Source organism: Setaria viridis, chromosome 1 (assembly GCF_005286985.2).
Source record: "Setaria viridis chromosome 1, Setaria_viridis_v4.0, whole genome shotgun sequence".
NCBI classification, from domain to species: Eukaryota; Viridiplantae; Streptophyta; class Magnoliopsida; order Poales; family Poaceae; genus Setaria; species Setaria viridis.
Window position 1 is genome coordinate 259,772 of NC_048263.2, and position 21,654 is coordinate 281,425.

The window sequence follows — 21,654 nt, forward strand, 5'->3', positions numbered from 1 at the left end:
GGCAAGAAAAAACTACATTTCTACAACACGTACACGCCCTCAAACCGTCCGCTGGCACAAACTAGCTGATCCTAGGTGACTTCAACCTAATCTACAAGGCAAGAGACAAGAATAACCGAAACCTAAACCTACAACTCATGAGGCGTTTCAGAACAACGCTTAACTTCTGCGAATTAAAAGAAATACATCTCCAAAACCGTAAGTTCACATGGAGCAATGAAAGAAGGCGCCCGATGCTAGTACGACTGGATAGATTTTTCTGCAATCAAGACTGGGACTTGGCCTATGCGGATCATGTTCTGCACGCTCTATCATCATCCCACAGTGACCACTGCCCCCTAATTCTCACGCACCAATCAGGATCGTGATGACCGACTTTGTTCAAATTCGAAAACTTCTGGACGAGACTACCGCAATTCAAGGAAACGGTACAAATAGCATGGAATTAGCCCACAACTCACACCGAACCATTTCACTACCTCGGTCACAAGCTATACGAGATGACAAGGGCGTTAAGATCCTAGAGCAGCTCAATTATATCCGATGCAAGGCTTAAGCTACTAATGACCCAAGAGGTCATCCTACGTCTAGATGTCGTCCAGGAAAACAGAGAGCTCACAGAGGCAGAGCATAGCATCAGATCAAAACTAAAAAAAGAGGGTTTTGGGCTAGGCGGTCATCGAAAAAGCACGGAAACGCCAAAATGCTCAAGAATTACCAACCTAAAGGAAGGGGATGCAAACACTAGATTCAAACACCAGATTCTTCCACCTAAAAGCGAATGGGAGATGATGAAAAAACTTCATACAACGGTTGTGTAACGAATGTGGATGGGCCATTTCCCATCAAGAGAAATAGGAAACCATCCAAGCACACTTCTCCTCGGTGATGGCAACACCATACGATAGAACAAGAGACCTCAACTGGGAAAATCTAACATTCTTAATAGCTGATCTCGCTAGGTTAGATGTCCCCTTCACCGAAACACAAATTTTGAATGCCATTGCCCAACTCCCCCACAACAAGGCGCTAGGACCCGATGGATTTACTGGACTCTTCTTCAAGAAGTGTTGGCCAATCATAAAGCAGGATGTCATCCTAGCAATCAACGCTTTCTACAACATCCGATGTGCAAACCTGAACCTGCTCAACAAAGCGACAATCGTCCTCATACCAAAAAGGAAGGCGAAGATGCAGTACAGGACTATCGGCCAATAAGTCTTATTCACACGATTGCAAAGATATCACCAAAATATTGGCTTTGCGACTGGCACCCTACATGCCAACACTTGTCTCCATGCCAAAGCACTTTTATAAAGGGACGCAACATCCATGACAACTTCATGTACATTCACAACATTGCCTACTGCTTCCACGGAAACAAAACACTAGCCTTACTCATGAAGCTTGACATCTCTAAAATCTTTGACTTGGTCTGGTGGGACTATCTCTTAACTCTTATGCAAAATAGAGGCTTCCCACCAAGATGGCGCGAGTGGATAACGGCCATTCTAACCACCTGCCCGTCTAGAGTTTTGCTCAACGACATACCATTAGACCCCATAAATCATGGCTGCGGATTGCGTCAAGGAGACCCCCTGTCTCCACTTTTATTCATTCTAGCAATTGATCCGCTGCCTCGCCTTCTCTCCAAACCCACAGTAATGAAACTTCTTAGCAAACTAGGTGGCCGTATGGCAAGATTTCGGGCTACACTATATGCAGACGACGCAGCTATCTTCATCAAGCAAAACAAGCGGGACATCCTGAACACTGCACAACTATTGCGTAACTTTGGCGAAGCTATCAGGCTCAACACCTATTTAGAGAAAACCAGCATGGCTCCGATAAGCTGCAGCGGCATTGACCTGCAAGATCTGCTGGCTGGCTTGCCAGTCACACGCTCTGGATTCCTGATGAAGTACCTGGGATTACCGCTCTCGACTAGACGGCTGCGTAAAGTCAATTTCCAACCTCTGGTCGATAAAGCAGCGAGCAAACTCTCAACTCAGCATGGCCGTAACCTCGCACAAGCAAGACGTGTCAGCCTCATAAAATCGGTCCTGACTGCCCAACCGGTATACTCCCTGAGTGCATTAAAGCCACATAAGGAAGTAATCGAGGAGATCAACAAGATTCGAAAGTGCTTCCTTTGGGAAGAAGACCAAGCTTTAATAGGTGGGAAATGCAAAGTCAACTGGACGAGATCCTGTCTTCCCAAAGAAAATGGAGGCCTAGGACGGCTGAATCTCTAGAAATTTGCACGAGCACTACGGCTCCGGTGGCTATGGCACGAATGGGTTTCCCGGGAAAAGGCCTGGGTCGCGATGGAAACTCCATGTGATGACGTTGAGCAACTCCTCTTCGCAGCGTGCATGACAATAACCCTTGGAGATGGCACTAAAACAAGTTTATGGCATTGAGGCCCAAAGATATCACACCAAACTTGTATAGCCTCTCAAAAAAGAAACAACGAACGGTTGCAGACGCCCTACAGAATAACAACTGGATACGAGAGCTACGAAGAAGGATATGACTCACCACCACACACCTCAGCGAATTTGTCCAACTCTGGACCTTACTACAACTGACTGGTCTACAACAACACCAACCGGACACAATCAGATGGAAAGTGACGGCGAACAACGAATACTCAACTGCATCTGCATACAAAGCACAATTTATTGGTTGCACTACCACACCGACCCTATGATCAATCCGGTAAACATGGATGCCGCCAAAATGCAAGTTCTTTGCGTGGTTGATACTCCAGAACCGTGTCTGGTCCTCAGATCGATTAGCAAGACGAGGATGGCCACACAACCCCACATGCTCCTTATGCAGGCAAACAATGGAAACCAACGTTCGCCTATTAGCTGAATGTAGGTTCACAAGGAAAATCTAGGATCACATGGCAATATGGGTTGGAGCTCCGCATCTCAAGCCGTCAACTTGGAGGCAAGCGAACAACGCCCTAGAATGGTGGAACAATACCACCACGATGACACAGCTGCCTAGCCTCACGATGCTGATAATCTTGAAAATTTGGAAGGAACGGAACGCAAGAATTTTTAATCGACATGAATCTTCCTCAATCTCCATCTTAGGGAAGATTAAAGAGGAGGTGTCCGCGTGGATCGCCGCAGGAGCGAGGCCCTTAGCAGCATTACTCTCGCGAGAATAAAATTGTAACTATTTTTGCGACTTCTGTAAAAAAATTCTCTTTATCAATGAAATAGACGTGCCAGTTGTAAAAAAAAAAAAGTTCCGTGACACGTTCTTGGCAGCCCCAATCTATCCTGCCTTTTCGGCTTTAGATTCATCATCAGGTAGGCGGCAGCAGTAGTAGGTACTAGGTAGGTAACGATCCATACGATACGTAGCCGCTAGGACCTCCCACCGGCTGTACTGCAGCTGCAGTAGGCTTGTTGTAGTCTAAAATTTGTCATTCGTACTTTTTCTTTCTTTTTTTAGATAATGATTCATAATTTTTCTAATAAGTCAAGTGATCTGATGACCAGGCAGTTGCTGGCCACAGTTGACTAGCTAGACCGTACGTTACGTACGTGTCGTTGGAGTACTAGTAGATAAAGTAACATAAGATTATGAATTGTTGGCCATTTCAAATAGAAAGGGTCCAGGAAGATTGTCGCTCTTGCAGTGATAATATTAATAATAATAATAATATTAATAATGGTAAGAAAACTGGAAAAATGCAAGAGGAGGACAGGACAGCGGGGGCCCGGCCAGATGAGAGGTAAACGCAAGTAGGCCCACAGACAGGCAGGGCAGGCCTGAGTCGTTACTGTCAATGTGCAGGGTCCAGGCCCTGGCAGCGGCGGGCTGGCCTGGGCTCAATTATATGCTCTCCGGGCCTTCTTTTTTCTTTCAATTTTTTGTTTGGATCGGGAGGACAAGAAAGAAGAAGATATTAATATTACCACCCACCGCCGCGTGCTGCAGCTCCCGCTGTGCTTCGTCTCCCGGACCCGGATAAACAGCTGCCCATGGCCATGGCGTCGCCGCACCTTCCCTTCCTCTCCTTCCCCAAAACCCCGCCACCGCCTCCACCTCTCGCCGCTCCCAGGCCCCTCACCCTCCACCACCGCCCGCGCGCCGCCAACGCTGCTCCCCCGCCCTCCCCGCCCGATGGCGCCGGCCCCGCCGCGCCCACGCGGGGGGACCGCTTCCTCGGCCGCCAGCTCGCCACCGAGGCCGCCGCGAGCGTCCTCGCGCCCGAAGACGCCGAAAGGCGCCGCCGCCGCAAGGAGAAGCGCCGGGCGCTGGCGCGCAAGCCGTCCGGCCTCGCGTCCTGCTACGGATGCGGCGCGCCGCTGCAGACGGTGGAGGAGGGCGCGCCGGGATACGTCGAACCCGCCACCTACGACCTGGTATACTATTTATTTATTCTGCCAACTTCTTCCCCTTTCCTTCGTCTCACACCAAACCTGCAAGCGGTCTGATTTCATTTCTCCTGTGCCCAGAAAAAGAGGCACCATCAACTAAGAACCGTCCTGTGCGGAAGATGTAAGCTGCTGTCTCATGGCCATATGGTCACTGCTGTTGGTGGCCACGGTGGTTATCCTGGCGGCAAGCAATTTGTTTCCGCGGAACAACTCAGGGAGAAGCTCTCCTACCTCCGCCACGAGAAAGCCTTGATAGTCAAATTGGTAGATAACTTAACTTTTTTCTGTCAAACAAGCTCAATACATCACTTTGATTTTCTCCCATCTACTCTTTTTTTTCGGGTCACTGATTCCGTCTTCATTTCATGCAGGTTGACATCGTTGACTTCAATGGGAGTTTCCTGGCACGAGTACGCGATTTCGCTGGTGCTAATCCTATTATACTCGTCATAACAAAGGTGCTTGTTTTATCAACTCTTATCTTTTTTTTGGGTACTATTTCTGTTGCCAGTCAGCCAACCAAAGCTACTTCTTCTGTAGGTTGATCTACTTCCTAGAGACACTGACTTGAACTGCGTAGGCGACTGGGTTGTTGAGTCAGTTGTCAAGAAGAAGCTTAAGTAGGAATCTTCTCCTTGCTGTTCCTCCTTCCACAGTACTTTCATCAAATGCTTTTACCCATTTGAAGTTGTATTTGTTATTACTTGCTATTTTGTAGCGTCCTTAGTGTCCATTTGACAAGCTCAAAGTCATTGGTTGGCATCACAGGGGTTATAGCAGAGATTCAGCAGGAAAAGAAGGTCAGCATGCCTTTTTTTCTTAATAGAGTTATTGCATTCAGATTACCCATTTCTAGGACATACTCGAATTATCATCTCTGTTACTGTCGATCTTTACTTCCTTTGCTTCTTGTACGTTTCACAATCCTAACTGATGTTCCCTTTTGTACTAGGGCCGAGATGTATATATACTGGTAAGCACTCCTCAGTTGTATTTTTGTGTTGTGTTGTTAGATAGCAGGAAAAAATATGAGTGCAAGTGCTGTTGGGAGATTTGTGCACTGCATTATATGCAATTTCTGCAATTTATAGAAACTTAACTTCATTAATTCAGGCAATAGAACTTTGAAGAATACAAATGATATTTAGTATTTCTGTTGTTGGCCACCTTAGTTATACTTGACCAATATTATACTCTACTACAGGGTTCCGCGAATGTTGGGAAATCTGCATTTATCAGTGCTTTGCTAAGTATGCCTCTCCTATCATTGATATTTGTTTTCTATTCATGATGTAGCTCTTACCGCATAAACAATGTTGCTTATTTTTTTCATTGTTATGCTGATCGTTGGAGTTTCTTCTGTTGTAGGAACAATGGCATATAAGGATCCGGTGGCAGCTGCAGCTCAAAAATACAAACCAATACAGTCTGCTGTTCCTGGAACAACCCTCGGCCCTATTCAAATCGAAGCATTCTTAGGAGGAGGGGTATGATTCCGCTTAGTCTTTTGATTTTCTGAGAACATATATATGGATATAGCTGTGCAGACAATAAATTTGATATCCTGTGCTCACTGGCAATTCGTAAATAAAAATTCTTTCAGTAACTAATGTAAATGTATCTATACTTCTGAAGTACCTTGATCCTCTGAATATGAAATGCACTGACATATGTGTTCTCTCTGATTATCCTGATATTTTTTATCTTCTACTTAGAGACCCAGTTAGAACTTAGAAGTCTACTGACATATCCTTCAATGTTTGCACAACAGAAATTATATGATACACCGGGTGTCCATCTTCACCATAGGCAAGCAGCAGTTATACATGCTGATGATCTGCCTTCCCTCGCACCACAAAGTCGTCTAAAGGGGCGATGTTTTCCCGTATGTATATTTCATTCTCTGGAACACAGGTTCCTTCCTCAAAACTTCCACACTAATCTTTTTCTTCAGAACATGATGTTATGTTCAGGCTAATGATACAGATGTTGAATTGAGTGGGAATTCTTTATTCTGGGCTGGGCTTGTCCGCATTGATGTTGTCAAGGTACCTAAACGAGCTCTACTTCACTTTGAGATTTTTTCTTATCTTCTGATACTCCCTTGCCAAGTAGGAACCTGTAACTTACAAAGTGACAATTGATGATGACATAGGCTCTTCCACGCACGCGACTGACATTCTATGGACCCAAGAAGTTAAAGGTTAATGTGGTCCCAACCACTGAAGCCGACCAATTTTACAAGGTATGCGTATTCCAATTGGTATGACAGTTCATTGTTTAATACCAGTTAAATTTTGTTCTACTTAAGAAAGAGAGACTTGCTTCTCCTGCTGTTCTACTTCTCCCACTCCCATTCTTCTTCCCCACTTTCTGATCCACAATCCTGGATTCTGTCCTCCAAAAGTGAGAAAGGGATTCACATTTCTGCCTTACGGCCATGCCTTTCACTTTCAGTGTTTACATGCAATTTCTTTTCATGTATCAAATTGGGGCTCCTCTACTTATAAAAAAAAATAGGCTCACCTGAAACAATGTGTGCTTTCATTTTTGACCCTGTTGTTCTTTTCACTTTTCAGACTGAAGTTGCAGTGACACTAACTCCCCCAACTGGTAAGGAGAGAGCTGAAGGATGGGCAGGGCTGCAGGGTGTTCGCGAGTTGAAGATAAAATACGAAGAACGTGATAGGTAAAGCTTGCAAATAATAGTGAAGCCATAGCTTTACCCATCATTCATTTATGGTCAGTACTACATCAATAGTTTATTGGCAGCTTAGCTTTCTTCTTGCCCCGTGGAGATGGTAGGGTATCTACTATCTTGTCCAGATAACAAGAAAACTAGGAACCATAGCTTTCTCGTGTAACACTATTTTAGAAGCTGGTTCATTGGGTACTTTGCTTAATGAACTGATCTGTAGCAATGTCTAATGCAGGCCTGCTTGTGACATAGCGATCTCTGGGCTTGGGTGGATTTCTGTGGAGCCATCAGGCGTGCCATCAAACAATCCGGACGGCAACGTCAAGGAAGAATATGATGACGGTGAGCTGCATTTGATGGTTCATGTACCCAAACCGGTTGAGGTCTTCGTCCGTTCCCCATTGCCCGTTGGTAAAGCAGCATCGCAGTGGTATCGGTATCAGGAACTGACAGAGGAAGAAGAGGAGTTGAGACCTAAATGGCATTACTGATGCTGCCTTCCATCCTGCCTTGTAGTTGTAATCGAGTGCGCTGTGCGCTAGTACAATTTTGTGTAATCCAAATACGGCTTTGTGCTCTCACATGATGCTGCCATCCTGGGATAACTGGTGTTAGGATAAGTTGAATAGCTAATAAAAAAGATTCAGGATACATTTGATATAGATGCATAGATTTTGAGCTTTAAATGAAGTTCCCTCTAGGCCTCTACCATCTACTCCATCCTTGAGAAAATCATACAGATGAACAATGGTGTGGACCTTCAAGCGCAAAGCAGTTGGAGGGTAATAAGGTCCAATAATCTGCCATTATCAAAAAGTTGATAGCTCAAGAGCTAAGTAATTGCGAGGAATATAATGATAGGTGAAGAGAAGAAAAGGATAAATTTCAGCAAGAAGGGATGCATTTTACTTATTCAAAATAAAATAGGCTCCAACCTTTCTCCAACGTGTATGGAGTCAGGAAGCGTATTCTGAGCGTTACGCCAACCTTTCTCCTTATTCCTCATTTGGTCCATTGGATCCGTCCGACTCCGCCGCACCACCATGGCCGACGCGCCCACCAGCTCCGGCGGCTCTCCGGCCCCGCCGCCACCGCTGCCGGAGATCGGCTCCATCTCCTCCATGGTCGCCTCCTCCGCCGCCTCCGCCGCGGCGGCCGCCGCTGACTTCACCCGCTGGGCCGAGACCTTCAGCACCGAGAAGGCCGACGCCGCCAAGGCTGCCCTAGCCTCCGCCGCCACCATTGCCACCTCGTCCGCCTGCGCGGCGGCTTCCGCTTCCTCCACGGCCGCCTCCTCAGCCTACGCGGCAGCATCCGACCTCACCCTCATCGCAAAGGTGACGCCCTCTCGATCTTGGCCCATTGCCCCATTCCCCTCGCTTCGATCTAGGCACAATTTAGTAAAGCTCAATCCTTTTACTGTCCTGTTCGCAGGAGGAGTTGGAATGGGTAAAGAAGGAGTACTCCACTCACGAACAGATGGTGTTTGGCAAGATCAAAGGTACCATTTTACCACTGATCAGACTCTTCACTCTTATGGATTTTAATATAATGTCTCGTTGATGCTGCTTCTTCTTTGTTCGTGAAATTATGCTATTCATTTCATTTTATTCGAGCATTGAATGTGTAGTTACTGGTTGCAGAGGGCGTCATCATGGCGATAATGCATCCAGGCATTGCTGCAGGCTCTGCAACCCTTGCAGGGATTGTGCTGTTCAAAAGTAATATGTTTCCTTGCAACTTCTTTGCTTTCTCGTGCTGTGTTGAATGAGTTTCACCTGTTTGCATTAGAGGCTTTCCAAATGCTAATTACCACATGCCAATCCAAATTAGTTTCTTAAGAGACTTTTGAAACTCTATGATTGATTCCTTATGATTGATTGAGATGTTTTGGGACCTTGCTGAGTCAATGTATTGCTTTTTCTTAGAATATGATGTAGATATCCTTTTCTGGTTGGTTTAAGATAGTGAATACATTAGTTTCATGATTTGCCTTTTCATGAAATCCATATAAGGCTGCTGTGACTGTTCAAACTATCCATCCTATACTTAGCTGCCTAGGGTTCTATGGCACAAAGTTCCAATGTAGTGAACTTGCTGATTCAGTGGAAATTTGTTCCAATATTACCTCAAAAGGGCTGAAAATTGAGCCTTTCTATACTATTAAATGTTATATGAATGAATCCTTGCAGGGCCAAGGAGCTACCTTATTCAGCGAGTTCGGCGCATGTTTGTTAGCAAGGAGGTAAGATCTCTACGTCAGTTTGATTACTACATACTTCTGTCACTTGATAGATTCACACTCTTCAAAGACAATGCACCATCTTTCTTAAAGTTATCATTCTCTTACAGTTGTACTGGATGACTGTCTATGCACCTATGACTACATGCTAGTGTTCGGATACATGTTCGTGTTGTTTTACTACAAATTTGAACATGATTCATGACAGTCAAAATAAAATCAAATATGATGCTTGGAAGATTGTTTTTTCTTAGAAACTGTAAGAATTAGGTTGATTGTCTAACGAAAGTTTCCATACTGTAGACCCTACTTTCTGGCATACAAGCTGAAGTGAATCACATGCGGCAAACTGTGAATCTTGTGTCCAATGAAAGCCAAAAATTGATGGTAATTTTTTTTTGAAGATAATTGAACCATTTTTTCACATTTTTTCTATTTTAACTTCTGATGCTATTTGTGGCTAATTTATGCATATGGAATACAGGATAGAGCAGCAACCGCAGAGAAAAGATTTCAGAAAGGATGGAATACACTCAGGCATATCCCTCTCCCCCTCCCCCTCTCCCTCCCTCCCTCCTTTTTATCATTTTATTCCCTTTATTATTTCTCTAATATAACATGGGAATACTTTCTGCTTTATCAGGGAAGAAGGGCGTGCTATTCAACATGAGTTGAACGAGATTAGTGATATTGAACAACAGGCAGTAGGTGTGTAAGAATTTCTCTAGATATTAGTTTTGTGTCATGATATTTGACTTCTGGTATGGAAATAATTTTATCTGAGTTTTACATTTGATGAATTGTGTCTTGTTAGGTCTGAAGGGCATTCTTGATCAGCTTCCCAGAGCACATGCATCCGAATTTCAATCAGAGGTTAGTAAATCGGCCTGTATCTTTGGAGATGGTGATGTTCATAGGAATCAACTTTTTCTAGCAAATTAAAGTTTTTAATGATACGTGTCTCGTAACTGTATTCTAAAATATGGGGTTTAAATGAAGACTTTCCTTTGCAGCCTTACTAATTGCTCCTGGCATGGATATTATGTGTGTGCGAATGAATATTTTAAACAGTGTACCATTTGTATATATGGGATGTATATTGTTGTTGGACCTCTCAGAATCTCCTGTATAGAGAATGAATCTAGTTTTATTAAGGACAGCCAAAATTGCATTTAATATCAGACGATTCCTTTGGGCTATGGAATGCTATATACATAGCAACTTATATTTCACCAAGTATTCCTCACCAGTTATCACATCTCATGTTTCTGAGTGGTTAGTTAAAACTGTGCTGTACGCTGTGTGGTATTTCTATTGCTAATCGATTTTACATGCACCTTATAAAAATAATGTATAGCAGCATGAGTACTGTATGTATCTGCGCATGAGCTATAATTTCTGCCTCTCAACAAATTGTGCATTTCTAGAGATGGATGGCCATGACCTAAACTCACAGCAGAGATTGTTTTTTCATGTCTTGCAGATATCTGGCCTAGCTTCTCAGGTTAAGAAGGAGAAGCGAGTGCTTAACGCCGCGCTCTCAAAGATTGTAAATTACGGTGTCCCCATCTAACTGCCTCTCTAGTTTGTTCTGAGGAAGAGGAGTCCCATGTCAGTGGTGAATGTTATACTGCCCACTTGGTTTTGGAGGAAGGGGGAAAAAAATAAGTTTTGTCTCTCGCGCAGACCTGTAAATGTGCTGCCGCCAAATGTTGCGGAACCTTAGTAACAGGAACACATTTTGTAATGTTTTGCCTATCGACATGTTCACATCCATGATCCATCAGATGGCTTGTGAATTTTTGTTTTTCTACATGATGTCACATTTCCGGTGGATGACAGAAAAAACGATAAATGCTTTGTTGCTTCGTCCGTGTTGTGGAATCAAATCTTTGAACTAATTAGCATTTGAATGGAATTTTTTGGGCCAATTTCGGTCCTCCCGATCACTGATGAGACACGAGATAACAATTCAATTCTTCTCTTCTCTTTGCCGTTTATAAGTCCTTATTACTATCCTTAATTTTTCTGAAAATAAATACATCCTGTTCATTCAAAAAAAAAGAAAAAGAAAAGAAACACATGGATCTTGCGCGGTTGAGTTTGATTTGTACAAATTTTGCTAAAACCGCGTGAATTACGCAGCGTCAAGCTTTTGCCTCCTTTCAGCGCGGGCCTCCTCTCCGTCCAGCCTCCAGCTCCCGCAGCGCCGGCAGCCTCCGAAGCGTCCCCTAGGCCCGTCTCTCCGATCATCGGCGGGAGAGATGCCACGCGACCGCGACGAGCCGCCCGCCGTGCGCGTCTACACTGTCTGCGACGAGTCCAAGTAGCACCCACCATCCCTCCCTAAGACCCTAACCCTACCTACTTCCTTCCCCTTCTTCTTCTCCGCGTGATCCAGCTGCTTGGTCCCGCAGGTACTTGGTCGTGCGCAACGTGCCGTCACTCGGATGCGGCGACGACCTGGCCAATCTCTTCGGGACGTACGGCCCGGTGGAGGAGTCAGTCTCGCCTTCTTTCTCCTCCCGCTCCCAGATGTTCCTATCGGCCCTGCTTGATTCCCCCTTTTCCTTTCAGGTGCAAGCCCATGGATGCCGAGGATTGTGAACCCTACACCGACGTCTTCTTCATCAAGTTCTCACAGGTCAGCAACGCCAGGTGATTGATCTGATTGCAACCATCTCTATCCGTTGGTCCAGTTGCTAGTGATACAGCTCGAGCCGATCAGCTGCAACTATTGGCATCTTTCCTTGAAGTAAAGTCTAGAATTAGCGGCTTCCGTTTGAAATGTGAAATTGTTGCTCTGATTCTGCAGGTTTGCAAAGAGGAAGCTCGATGAGTCTGTATTTCTTGGCAACAGGCTCCAGGTGACCTATGCACCTCATTTTGAGAGCCTTCTTGATACCAAGGAGAAACTGGAAGTTAGGAGAAAAGAAGTCCTTGGCCGAATAAAATGTGTGGCTCCAGTTTAACTCTTTGGTCTTTACAGATTTGCATGCATTATTACGAAAACAACACAAACAATATTTTTTAGTATTATGAACATTTCTAATTTATTTGCCCTGGTAACTTGGATTGAGATATTTGCTTCCATTTTCAGCGTCTGCTGGCAGACCTGAAGGGACTTCTCAGTATTCTCTAGCTCAGGGATCATCTAGTGGAAACCACCATCAGATGAATTTCAATAAGAGGTTAGCATTTCATACATTGGTAACATAAATTGACCAATAATGCTTGGCTAAAACCCTTACAGTTTGACTGTTCTTTGAGACTAGGTAAAACCATTAGTTTGACTGTGCTTCTAAGGCTCATTTCATTCATCTTCAGGGAATATTTGAAGACAAATCATGCATCTCATATTGAAGATCCTCGTTTCAGTCATGTGCCCTCTAACAAGGTACGCGGTAAAAATGATTAAAGATGTTTAATCTGGTTAACCAGAAATCATTCCTTGTTAAGTTTGACATATTTTAAGGATGCTACTACAATGCTAATGAATCAACTTTGTTCAACTAAGGTATGTAAATGTCTAGAAAACAGACATCTTTGCATTAGCTTATTTAACTAAAGTAACTCGTAGGGACCAAACCTGTAACTTTAGTGGATATCATGCTACGGTAATTTGCAATGCGTACATCTTTAACATACCCTACGGTAATTTGCAATGCATACATCTTTAACGTACCCTGCCACTTGAGTAGCTTGTCCTTTTGTTTTTATGGGTCATGGTTTCCTTTCCTTGAGTTGAATGCTACTTTACCAATATGTGGAGAAATATATATTTTTTCTGTAGGATTATTTTCCATCTGAGTCAATGAACGCAACTGTAAAGCTAGTCAGAGAGAAGCTTGATAAGGTAAAGACTATCCTTGCAGTCTATTATTTAGCATACGACAATTATGCTGATAAACTAAAAGTTTGCTCCTTGAAAAATACCAGATACAATCTGGTGATGATAACTCCAATGCTGCAGCTGCATCCAAGAAACCAAGGGTAGATAACCGCAGGCGAATTTGATATAACTGGAAACTGCAGAACACCCATTGAAAGTTTTGGCTTATTTGTTACTCTTTATGTTTGTCCATTTTATATCTCATTTACTATTAGGCTGTTAGCTATGTACTTACAGGAGTGTTGTATTAGTATATGGTTAGTGTAACAGTGGGGTCATTAACTCAGTTATAATGGTTCCATTTTGTTTCTACAGCTGTAAGTTGGAACGGTCCTGTGCTGATTGAACGTGCAGCTTACCATTGGTTAATTTGTTAGACTTAAATGATAGCTAAGTTGGACAAGAAATTGATATGGTTATTATTTGCTTGTGATGTTGTGAATGTGTCCATTTCGTGTTGGATGTTTGATCTTTGAAAGGAAAGCTTGGCTAAGGGCACACTGTGTCATTCTAGGGCTAGCCCATCTCAGTCGCTCATGTGTGCTCTCCTAGGCATCCAACTGTCCAAGGGATGAGATTGGGAAGAAAACATCCGGTGAGATTGTTGTGATGGTGCTTATGGAGCAACCCAGCACCCACCCCCCTTGCTCTTCCCATCTCCAGCAACTTCCAACGTCGAATCATATTTTCATCGCAGAGTGGAGTACCGGTACATCGTTAGCGAAAAATAGAATAATTTATAAGCCGGTTGAAAAGCTGAAACGGCTGATTTGTTGGGAGAGGAAAACACTGTTTGATGACTGATAAGCCGACTGAATAAGCTGAAGCAAACAGGCCCAATAATGACGATATGTTACGATCGACGAACATCAAACGCAGAAGAAGCATCAACATCGTTGTCACAGGAAAGTTTTTCATAGAGTAAAATATAAATTTGCTTACAACTAAGCCTAGGGGAAGGAAGTAATAATAACAGTAATAACGAGGGAAGTGAGAAAAATTGCCGGGAGAGGAAGCATAGCATACGCAGGAGAAGAGAAGAGAAGAGAGCGGGACGGGTAAAGAGATGGGTACGGGTGGCGCGATGCGACGTCGGCTGGCGTGGTCGTGACCGCAACCGCCCCTCCCGCCTCCCGCCTCCTCCTCCTCCTGCGATCCCGATCCGCCGCCCCGCGCCGGCCGGTGAGCCTCCGCCTCTGCCCCACCATTTCATTTCAATTGAGAGCCAGAGCCAGGAACCGAGCAGCCAACCAACCCTAGATCCACCCCCGCTCGGATCCGCCCCCGCCCCCGCCCAGAGAGATCCAATTCCTCCCGCATGGCCTCTTCCTTCGCCCCCGACGACCAGACCGACGCCGACTTCTTCGACAAGCTCGTCGACGACGACGACGCCCCCGCCAACGACGCCCCCGACGCCGCGTTGGCTCGCGACGTCTCCGACGTCAGCCTCGCCGACGACGACCCACCTGCCCCGCCACCCGCCACCGAGGCGGCGCCTCCGGAGGGTGGCTCACCCAAGGCCGGCGCCGGCCTCCACACCACCGTCAAGCAGGTGCAGTGGGCCTCCTTCGGAGGTGGGCCGGACGATGGCGCTGATCCATTTGCTGATCTCTCGGGAGGCGCCGCCGCCGACAGCTTTTTCGGGAGCCAGACCCTCGACACCTCCGTGGGGACCTCGGATCACGACTTCTTCGCCGGGAATCAGAGCTTGGCCGCTCAGGTGACGGATCAGGACTTCTTCGGGGGGACCTCCACCTCCGATCAGAATGCCGACGGGCAGCTCCAGAGGACCGGCAGTGGTGCTGTGGATTCCACAGATCCAAAGTATTTCGAAACCATGTACCCTGGGTGGAAGTATGATGAGGTGACGCAGCAATGGTACCAGGTTGATACTTCCAATACAACCGGGAATGCAGCGCAGGTGGTGGACAATAGCAGTCAGAATCTACAGCAGCAGCAGCTTGACGCTTCGTACCTGCAGAATTCAGCACATGCAGGGCTTGAGCCGATTGCTGAGGAGGGCTCTGCCACAGCCGGTGTCTCGAGTTGGGGGCAGGGGGGTGCCTCAGAGTACCCACCCAACATGCTCTTCTATGCAGAATACCCAGGTTGGTACTTTGATACCAACACCCAGCAGTGGCAGTCGCTCGAGTCATACCAGCAGGCCGCCATGCAGGCTGGAACAACTGGCGCTGTTCAGACTGCTGCGACTTCCGGTTCTGGTGCTGTTGCGACTTCTGGAGGGACAGGTTATAATGCCAAACAAACTGAGGACCTTACTGTCCACAACCAGGTGAACCAACATAACTCGTTCACGAATAGTTTTGCTCCTCAGAGCCAACGGCAGACAACTGATGCATTTGGTAACACCGTGCAATCTGAAAGTGCCACAGATAACAGCCTGACAAGTAGGTTCAATGGTTTTGACCAACATGCAAATGCTGAGACTATCAGTTCCTTTACAAGCCAACAGGTTGCTTTTAACACAGCTGAAACTGTTACAGATCACTATGGTGGACACAAGAGCTTTGAATCATCAAGTCTTCAGACTGGTTATAGCTCCTCTGACAGTCAACAATCTAGTTACAAGGCGTTTGAACCTTCCGCAGGTTATCATGCCGGTTATAAAGCGTTTGAACCTGCCATGGGTCACCAGACCAGTCACAAAGCGTTTGAACCTTCCATGAGTAACCAGAGTGGTTACAAGGCATTTGAACCTTCCATGAGCAACCAGAGTGGTTACAAGGCATTTGAACCTTCCACGGGTCACCGCAGTGCTTCCAAGGGATTCATGCCTTCCACTGGTCATCAGGCCAGTTACAAAGAATTTGAAACATCTACAGGTTACAATACCAGTTTCAAGATATTTGAACCCTCTTCAGCTCAACATGCTAGTTACATGGGTTCCCAACCTTCTTCAGGTCATCAACCTAGCAACATGGGCTTTGACACTTCTGCAAACCACCAGGGTTATGGTGATGTCAATGGTGCTGTGAATACTCAAGGCTTTGTCCCAATGCAAAATACATATGACGTCCAGAACCAAGCAAATGCAAACCCACAAGGGCACCTGCCAAACAGCTATTTGAGTACTGAGAACTCCATGAACTTTAATCAGCAACAATTTCTGGGAGCAAATGCCTTCGGCCACTCCCATCATGAAGGGAGGTCATCGGCTGGACGACCACCACATGCTCTCGTTTCTTTTGGGTTTGGAGGGAAGCTTATAGTCATGAAGGAAACCAGCTCAATGGCCACAAGCTTTAACAGTGGAAATCAGGTACCTTAATAGTTTCCTTTTTTTTCCGAGACTACCCTAATAGGTTCCATGTAACAAAACGACATCACATGTTTTTTAGCTGACTAAAATATTTCTTTCTTTTTTCTTCTTGCAATTAAAGGGCGACCCTAGCGGCACAGTGTCAGTTCTTAATCTATCGGAGGTGGTTTTAGATAAAGTTGATCCTTCAAGTATCACTAATGGCAGTGCACTTGGTTACTTCAATGCTTTATGCCGTCAACATGTTCCTGGTCCTCTAGTCGGTGGAAGTGCTGCATCAAAGGATGTAAATAAGTGGCTTGATGAGATGATTTCATGGTATGAACCTTCCTCCCCTGAATTCCAGAGAGGTGATACTCGCAAGTTGCTTATTTCATTGCTGAAGATACTGTGTCAGCACTATGGAAAACTTCGTTCACCTTTTGGGTCTGACCAAGAGGTACGCCCTCTTGTACTCTATCCTGTTGCAGCTATAATCGGATCGTTACGTTATATGCCTTCTCTATTTTCTGGCCTGTTCCCCTTTATTGTCCTTGTTGATTTTGACAGCTTGCATCAGAAGAATTAAATATTGTGTTATGATAATTTTGGCATAGCAAATTAGCACTAAACCATACTGGTCTCAGAGTTGTTGGATACACCAAAGTTGGATAAGCAACTAAACCTACAGATTTATATATACTCATATGATCTGGAATTTGCTTATGATCAATATTTCAACCATGTAAAGTTATAATTTACTATTATTAGTATCATCACGTGGAACTTTGCTTGATTTCATTTTTTTCATGTTTCATCATGAGGGAGAATTCAACTACTTTAAAATCTCTGCAGTATAGAAATCCTTCCTAGCTTTATTAATCGTACCTAACTTTTATATGAATTCTTAATAGGAGACAGATGGCCCAGAAATGGCAGTAACTAAGCTATTTTCTTCCTGCAAGAGAACTGGTGTTCATATGGGAGATTATGGATCCATTGTTCACTGCATGAAAAATATTCCTTCCGAAGGCCAGATGCAGGTAAGTTTTATTCGAGCTCGATATCTTTTTTTTTTTTGCCAAATGTCCTTTATTGAGACTACTACCCTTTTAGGCTGTTGCCCAAGAGGTCCAAAATCTTCTAGTTTCTGGGAGAAGAAAAGAGGCCCTTCAGTGTGCCCAAGGAGGTCAACTTTGGGGACCTGCGATCATACTGGCTTTACAGCTTGGTGATCAGGTATGTTTGACTTAAATGACTCCCTTTTTGTAGTCTAACACATTGCTTGAATTGCTTGTCTGGTTTTTATTTCCAAGTTAGTTTCATTGGTTTTTTTTTCTGGACTGGTGGTACAGTTTTATGTGGATACAGTGAAGAAAATGGCTCACTCCCATTTTGTATCTGGGTCACCTCTGCGAACCCTATGCCTTCTCATTGCTGGACAACCTGCAGATGTTTTCAATGTTGAGAGCAATGTCAACAGCGACTATGGTACATCCCATCAACCTATGGAGGTACTTGCACAGTTAATGAGTTTCTCAGTTCTTAGATGTCTTATTGTTTTGACCATCAAGTACTGATTATATTTCAAAGTTGTAGAAAAAAGTCTCTTACCATTTTTGTTGTCATTGCTTGCCGCCTGTGTGATTAGTGATATGCTATCATGTCTTGTTTAGTGCGGTATCACGGCACCTGGGTATTGCTTAGCAGTAATTTTCATGGTTTTCTGTTCACTTTGCAACTCTGTTCACAATTTGTTGTTTTTTTGAGACAGCCTGGTCCTAATGGTATGTTGGATGATTGGGAGGAGAATTTGGCTATTATTACTGCAAACAGGACAAAAGGTGATGATCTAGTAATTACACATCTTGGTGATTGCCTTTGGAAAGAGAAAATTGAGGTTTGTATCATATGTATTCGTAGATGCAGTTTTCATACTATTTTTCCTGGTATGTGTGATCAAGAACCTTACACACAATGGATACAGGTTGCAGCTGCTCATTCATGCTATTTAGTTGCTGAACTAAATATTGATTCGTACTCGGAAAGTGCAAGGTTATGCCTCATTGGTGCAGACCACTTGAAATGTCCTCGAACGTTCGCCAGCCCTGAAGCCATTCAGGTTCGGTACTGTGTTTTACCTGCAAAAGTTTTGTATATGAAGTAGGTGTTTACTTAAGCCTCTTTCCTAGACATGACATTTAGAACAATTATTACATGGATACATTGGCAGGATTGTGCATAATCAATTATTGGTTTATTTTCCTTAGCCATTCACTGTCTAATATCTTTAAAATGCGAACAACAGAGGACAGAGGTATATGAATACGCAAAGGTGCTTGGTAATTCTCAGTATATTCTGCTACCCTTTCAGCCATATAAGCTGATATATGCATACATGCTTGCGGAAGTGGGGAAGATTTCTGATTCTTTGAGGTAGGTTGCTGGCTTGTCCATAACAAGCAAATGACTTAGTGCTTTCCCTTGTCTGTACTTGTACATTATGACCCAGTTGAATATTAACTCCTCCAGGTATTGCCAAGCGTCTATGAAGGTGCTGAAAGCCTCTGGCCGTGCCCCTGAATTGGAGGCATGGAAACAATTATTTTCTTCTCTCGAGGAGAGGATACGCACTCACCAGCAGGTTGGACCATGCCATTTAGTATATTACAAATATATTTTTTTTTTGTGTGTGTTATATCTGTGGTTCCATGCTCTCTCAATCTCTCTTCATTGGTTCACTTATCATTAACCCATCTTTTTGCTTGTTTTTTCTGTAGGGTGGATATGGTACAAATCTTGCCCCAGCAAAACTAGTTGGGAAGATTTTCACCTCACTTGATAAATCTATATCCCGCATGATGGGTACACCATCTGCACCACTTCCACCACTGCCACATGGATCTGTTAATGATAGAGAGAGCCACTCTGTGCCTGCAGCTGCAAAATTTGTAAATAGCCAATCGGTAATGGCCATGTCATCGTTAATGCCATCTGCTTCAATGCAGTCGATGACTGAGATAGCAGACAATAGTGGTGGCGCTGGCAGGAAAATTGCACACAACAGAAGTGTTTCTGAGCCAGACTTTGGCAGAACATCAAAACAGGTACTTACGAAGAGAAACTTTAAGAGGGATTAGCTTCTGGTTTGTTGATGTTGAGTTTGAAAGATGAAATGTTTCATCCCCTCATTTCATTATAAAATTCTGACAGGGTGCTGGATCAGATGGCACACAGAGCAGTGCATCAGGATCTGGCAGTTCTCGGTTTGGTTGGTTAGGCTCCACACTGCAGAAGACTATGGGATTTGTGTCAAAATCCCATCGCCAGGTATTTGCTGATTACTTTGTTATGAAACTGGAGTATCCACTTTTTTTTTATCAGATTGTCTCCTCTATATGCAATGCTAACATTGAGATCCTATTTCTGATCCGAAGGCAAAATTAGGGGACCAGAACAAGTTTTATTATGATGAGAAGTTGAAGCGGTGGGTGGAAGAAGGTGCTGCAATTCCTGCTGAGGAGCCTCCTCTACCTCCACCTCCAACAAAACCATCATTCCAAAATGGTATGCCAGACCATAACTTGAATGGCCCCATGAGTGGAAGCCATGCTCCCAATGGAGTCATCGAATGGAAATCCTCAAATTCTTCAGAGCAAGGTTTGGGGATGCCACCAATTCCACCTAGCCAAAACCAGTTTTCTGCTCGTGGACGGATGGGTGTCCGGTCCAGGTAATTCAGTAGTAGTATTGCCATTTACTCTCAGTTATGTTTCTATATTGCTATCTAAGGTATTAATTGGAGAACTGATGGCTTTTCTGTTCTTCATTTTAGATATGTGGACACATTCAATAAGTCAGGTGTATCTGGAGCAGTTCCATCGTATAACAAACCTGCTGCTCCATCCGTGACACCGCCAGCAGGTGCCAAGTTCTTCATGCCGACTGCAGCAGCTGCTGCAGACCAGATGATGCCACAGCCACACCAAGCAGCAGAGATACACAGTGAAACCATCCATCAGGATGAGCGGTCAGCCTCACCACCAGCAGAAACATCATTTTCTTCGCCCCCACCATCGACACAATTTTCCGCACCAATTGCATCAACAATTCATCGGCAATCGAGTATGGACAACATCTCCACCCCATACCAGGGTTCCGGGGTGTCATCATTAAGCAACAACAGCTCATTCTCAAGATCACGAGCCGCGTCCTGGAGTGGAACATACTCTGAGCAGTATAGTGCTTTCTCTGGCTCTAGATCACCCAAAGGACAGACCATGCCTTCACCACTCATGCCCGGGAATCCATCACACAGCCGTTCCAACAGCAACTCATCTTTGCAGTTGAACGGATTGGCAGAGGATCTTCATGAGGTCGAGCTCTGAGTGGCTACCCCTCAGCATGACCGTTGCAAGTCATGTAATTTTATCCACAGACAACCATGGCAGCCTCTGATGGTTCCAGAAATCCCAAGTGGGTGGAAGAGAAAGAAGTTTACCTTATAATCCTGATCAAGGGGATGCCGCAAGTGGAATGGACTTGTGCGAGGTTGCACGAGATTCTGGAGCCCGCACTAAAGCACGGAGGTGCATCGGACCTGTACTACTAGGAATGCTGGGTTTTTGAATATTTTGTAGCTATATATGTTGGTTTATGTTTTAGAGGGAAGGTAAAGAGTTGGGTGGCCCTTGTTTACAGGTGAGAAGAAAAGCAGCATGCAGATGCCCTTGTACAGATAATCTGCCCCTAGCCGAATTCATTGAAACGCAAGCAAATTCACATCCCCACTCCATTTTGTTTTTTTCCTTTTTTGGAGAAGGATAGGAGAAGAGCAAGTGTGTTCTAGTGTACGAAGACATGGCTAAGTAGAGTGTTGTTGTTATAGTGTACTGTACTTGCCCCATACCATGTATTATCACTGTTTATTCTTTGGAGACGAATCGATTCTTTCATCTTAAAACGATCATGTGCTCAGCATTCCTCGTGTTTTCTTGTGGATACTGGCTGATATAACAGAACGCAATTGTCTATTGTGATGTCAGCATGTTGTTGAGATTAGATGGTGGATGTGCTGTGGCTGTATCTTTGAGGTGGACAGTGTTTGCCATTCTCATTCTCTGTTTGGAAAAGCGCAAGCCGTATAGCTGATCAGGC

The 21,654-nt window shown here is 44.6% G+C and overlaps 4 protein-coding genes across 4 annotated transcripts; all 4 read left to right on the forward strand.

Moving 5' to 3' along the window:
- Window positions 1-3,959: 3,959 nt before the first annotated feature.
- Window positions 3,960-7,766, forward strand: LOC117849152 (putative nitric oxide synthase). Its single transcript, XM_034730739.2, has 13 exons — window positions 3,960-4,391; window positions 4,485-4,670; window positions 4,778-4,864; window positions 4,947-5,026; window positions 5,125-5,206; window positions 5,359-5,379; window positions 5,611-5,656; window positions 5,775-5,893; window positions 6,178-6,291; window positions 6,380-6,454; window positions 6,562-6,651; window positions 6,986-7,095; window positions 7,340-7,766. Exons 1-13 carry the CDS (start codon window positions 4,008-4,010, stop codon window positions 7,593-7,595), a joined length of 1,650 nt encoding a protein of 549 aa, XP_034586630.1. The 5' UTR covers window positions 3,960-4,007; the 3' UTR covers window positions 7,596-7,766.
- Window positions 7,767-7,916: 150 nt separating this feature from the next.
- On the forward strand, window positions 7,917-11,295 carry LOC117849194 (RGS1-HXK1-interacting protein 1). The gene is made up of 9 exons (XM_034730771.2): window positions 7,917-8,441; window positions 8,539-8,605; window positions 8,748-8,825; window positions 9,297-9,349; window positions 9,650-9,733; window positions 9,831-9,883; window positions 9,990-10,054; window positions 10,161-10,219; window positions 10,830-11,295. Exons 1-9 carry the CDS (start codon window positions 8,148-8,150, stop codon window positions 10,917-10,919), a joined length of 843 nt encoding a protein of 280 aa, XP_034586662.1. The 5' UTR covers window positions 7,917-8,147; the 3' UTR covers window positions 10,920-11,295.
- Window positions 11,296-11,484: 189 nt separating this feature from the next.
- On the forward strand, window positions 11,485-13,671 carry LOC117849202 (uncharacterized). Its single transcript, XM_034730776.2, has 8 exons — window positions 11,485-11,672; window positions 11,764-11,847; window positions 11,924-12,004; window positions 12,162-12,301; window positions 12,447-12,537; window positions 12,674-12,743; window positions 13,140-13,202; window positions 13,286-13,671. The coding sequence occupies exons 1-8, from the start codon at window positions 11,611-11,613 to the stop codon at window positions 13,361-13,363; spliced, it is 669 nt and encodes a 222-aa protein (XP_034586667.1). The 5' UTR covers window positions 11,485-11,610; the 3' UTR covers window positions 13,364-13,671.
- Window positions 13,672-14,251: 580 nt separating this feature from the next.
- On the forward strand, window positions 14,252-21,477 carry LOC117849141 (protein transport protein SEC16A homolog). The gene is made up of 13 exons (XM_034730730.2): window positions 14,252-16,518; window positions 16,640-16,957; window positions 17,412-17,540; window positions 17,614-17,736; window positions 17,853-18,011; window positions 18,272-18,397; window positions 18,485-18,619; window positions 18,806-18,933; window positions 19,030-19,141; window positions 19,278-19,604; window positions 19,711-19,827; window positions 19,935-20,230; window positions 20,333-21,477. Exons 1-13 carry the CDS (start codon window positions 14,557-14,559, stop codon window positions 20,883-20,885), a joined length of 4,485 nt encoding a protein of 1,494 aa, XP_034586621.1. The 5' UTR covers window positions 14,252-14,556; the 3' UTR covers window positions 20,886-21,477.
- Window positions 21,478-21,654: the final 177 nt, after the last annotated feature.

Excerpts from the sequence above, each read along its gene's own strand:
- LOC117849152 (XM_034730739.2), top strand. The coding sequence starts at position 4,008 with ATGGCCATGGCGTCGCCGCACCTTCCCTTCCTCTCCTTCCCCAAAACC. Across the intron at positions 4,671-4,777 it reads AAGCCTTGATAGTCAAATTG|GTTGACATCGTTGACTTCAA; the intron begins GTAGATAACTTA and ends CATTTCATGCAG. Across the intron at positions 6,455-6,561 it reads TCCGCATTGATGTTGTCAAG|GCTCTTCCACGCACGCGACT; the intron begins GTACCTAAACGA and ends ATGATGACATAG.
- LOC117849141 (XM_034730730.2), top strand. The coding sequence starts at position 14,557 with ATGGCCTCTTCCTTCGCCCCCGACGACCAGACCGACGCCGACTTCTTC. Across the intron at positions 16,958-17,411 it reads CTTTTGGGTCTGACCAAGAG|GAGACAGATGGCCCAGAAAT; the intron begins GTACGCCCTCTT and ends AATTCTTAATAG. Across the intron at positions 19,828-19,934 it reads TGTCAAAATCCCATCGCCAG|GCAAAATTAGGGGACCAGAA; the intron begins GTATTTGCTGAT and ends TCTGATCCGAAG.
- LOC117849202 (XM_034730776.2), top strand. The coding sequence starts at position 11,611 with ATGCCACGCGACCGCGACGAGCCGCCCGCCGTGCGCGTCTACACTGTC. Across the intron at positions 11,673-11,763 it reads ACTGTCTGCGACGAGTCCAA|GTACTTGGTCGTGCGCAACG; the intron begins GTAGCACCCACC and ends TTGGTCCCGCAG. Across the intron at positions 12,538-12,673 it reads CAGATGAATTTCAATAAGAG|GGAATATTTGAAGACAAATC; the intron begins GTTAGCATTTCA and ends ATTCATCTTCAG.
- LOC117849194 (XM_034730771.2), top strand. The coding sequence starts at position 8,148 with ATGGCCGACGCGCCCACCAGCTCCGGCGGCTCTCCGGCCCCGCCGCCA. Across the intron at positions 10,055-10,160 it reads TATTGAACAACAGGCAGTAG|GTCTGAAGGGCATTCTTGAT; the intron begins GTGTGTAAGAAT and ends GTGTCTTGTTAG. Across the intron at positions 10,220-10,829 it reads CATCCGAATTTCAATCAGAG|ATATCTGGCCTAGCTTCTCA; the intron begins GTTAGTAAATCG and ends CATGTCTTGCAG.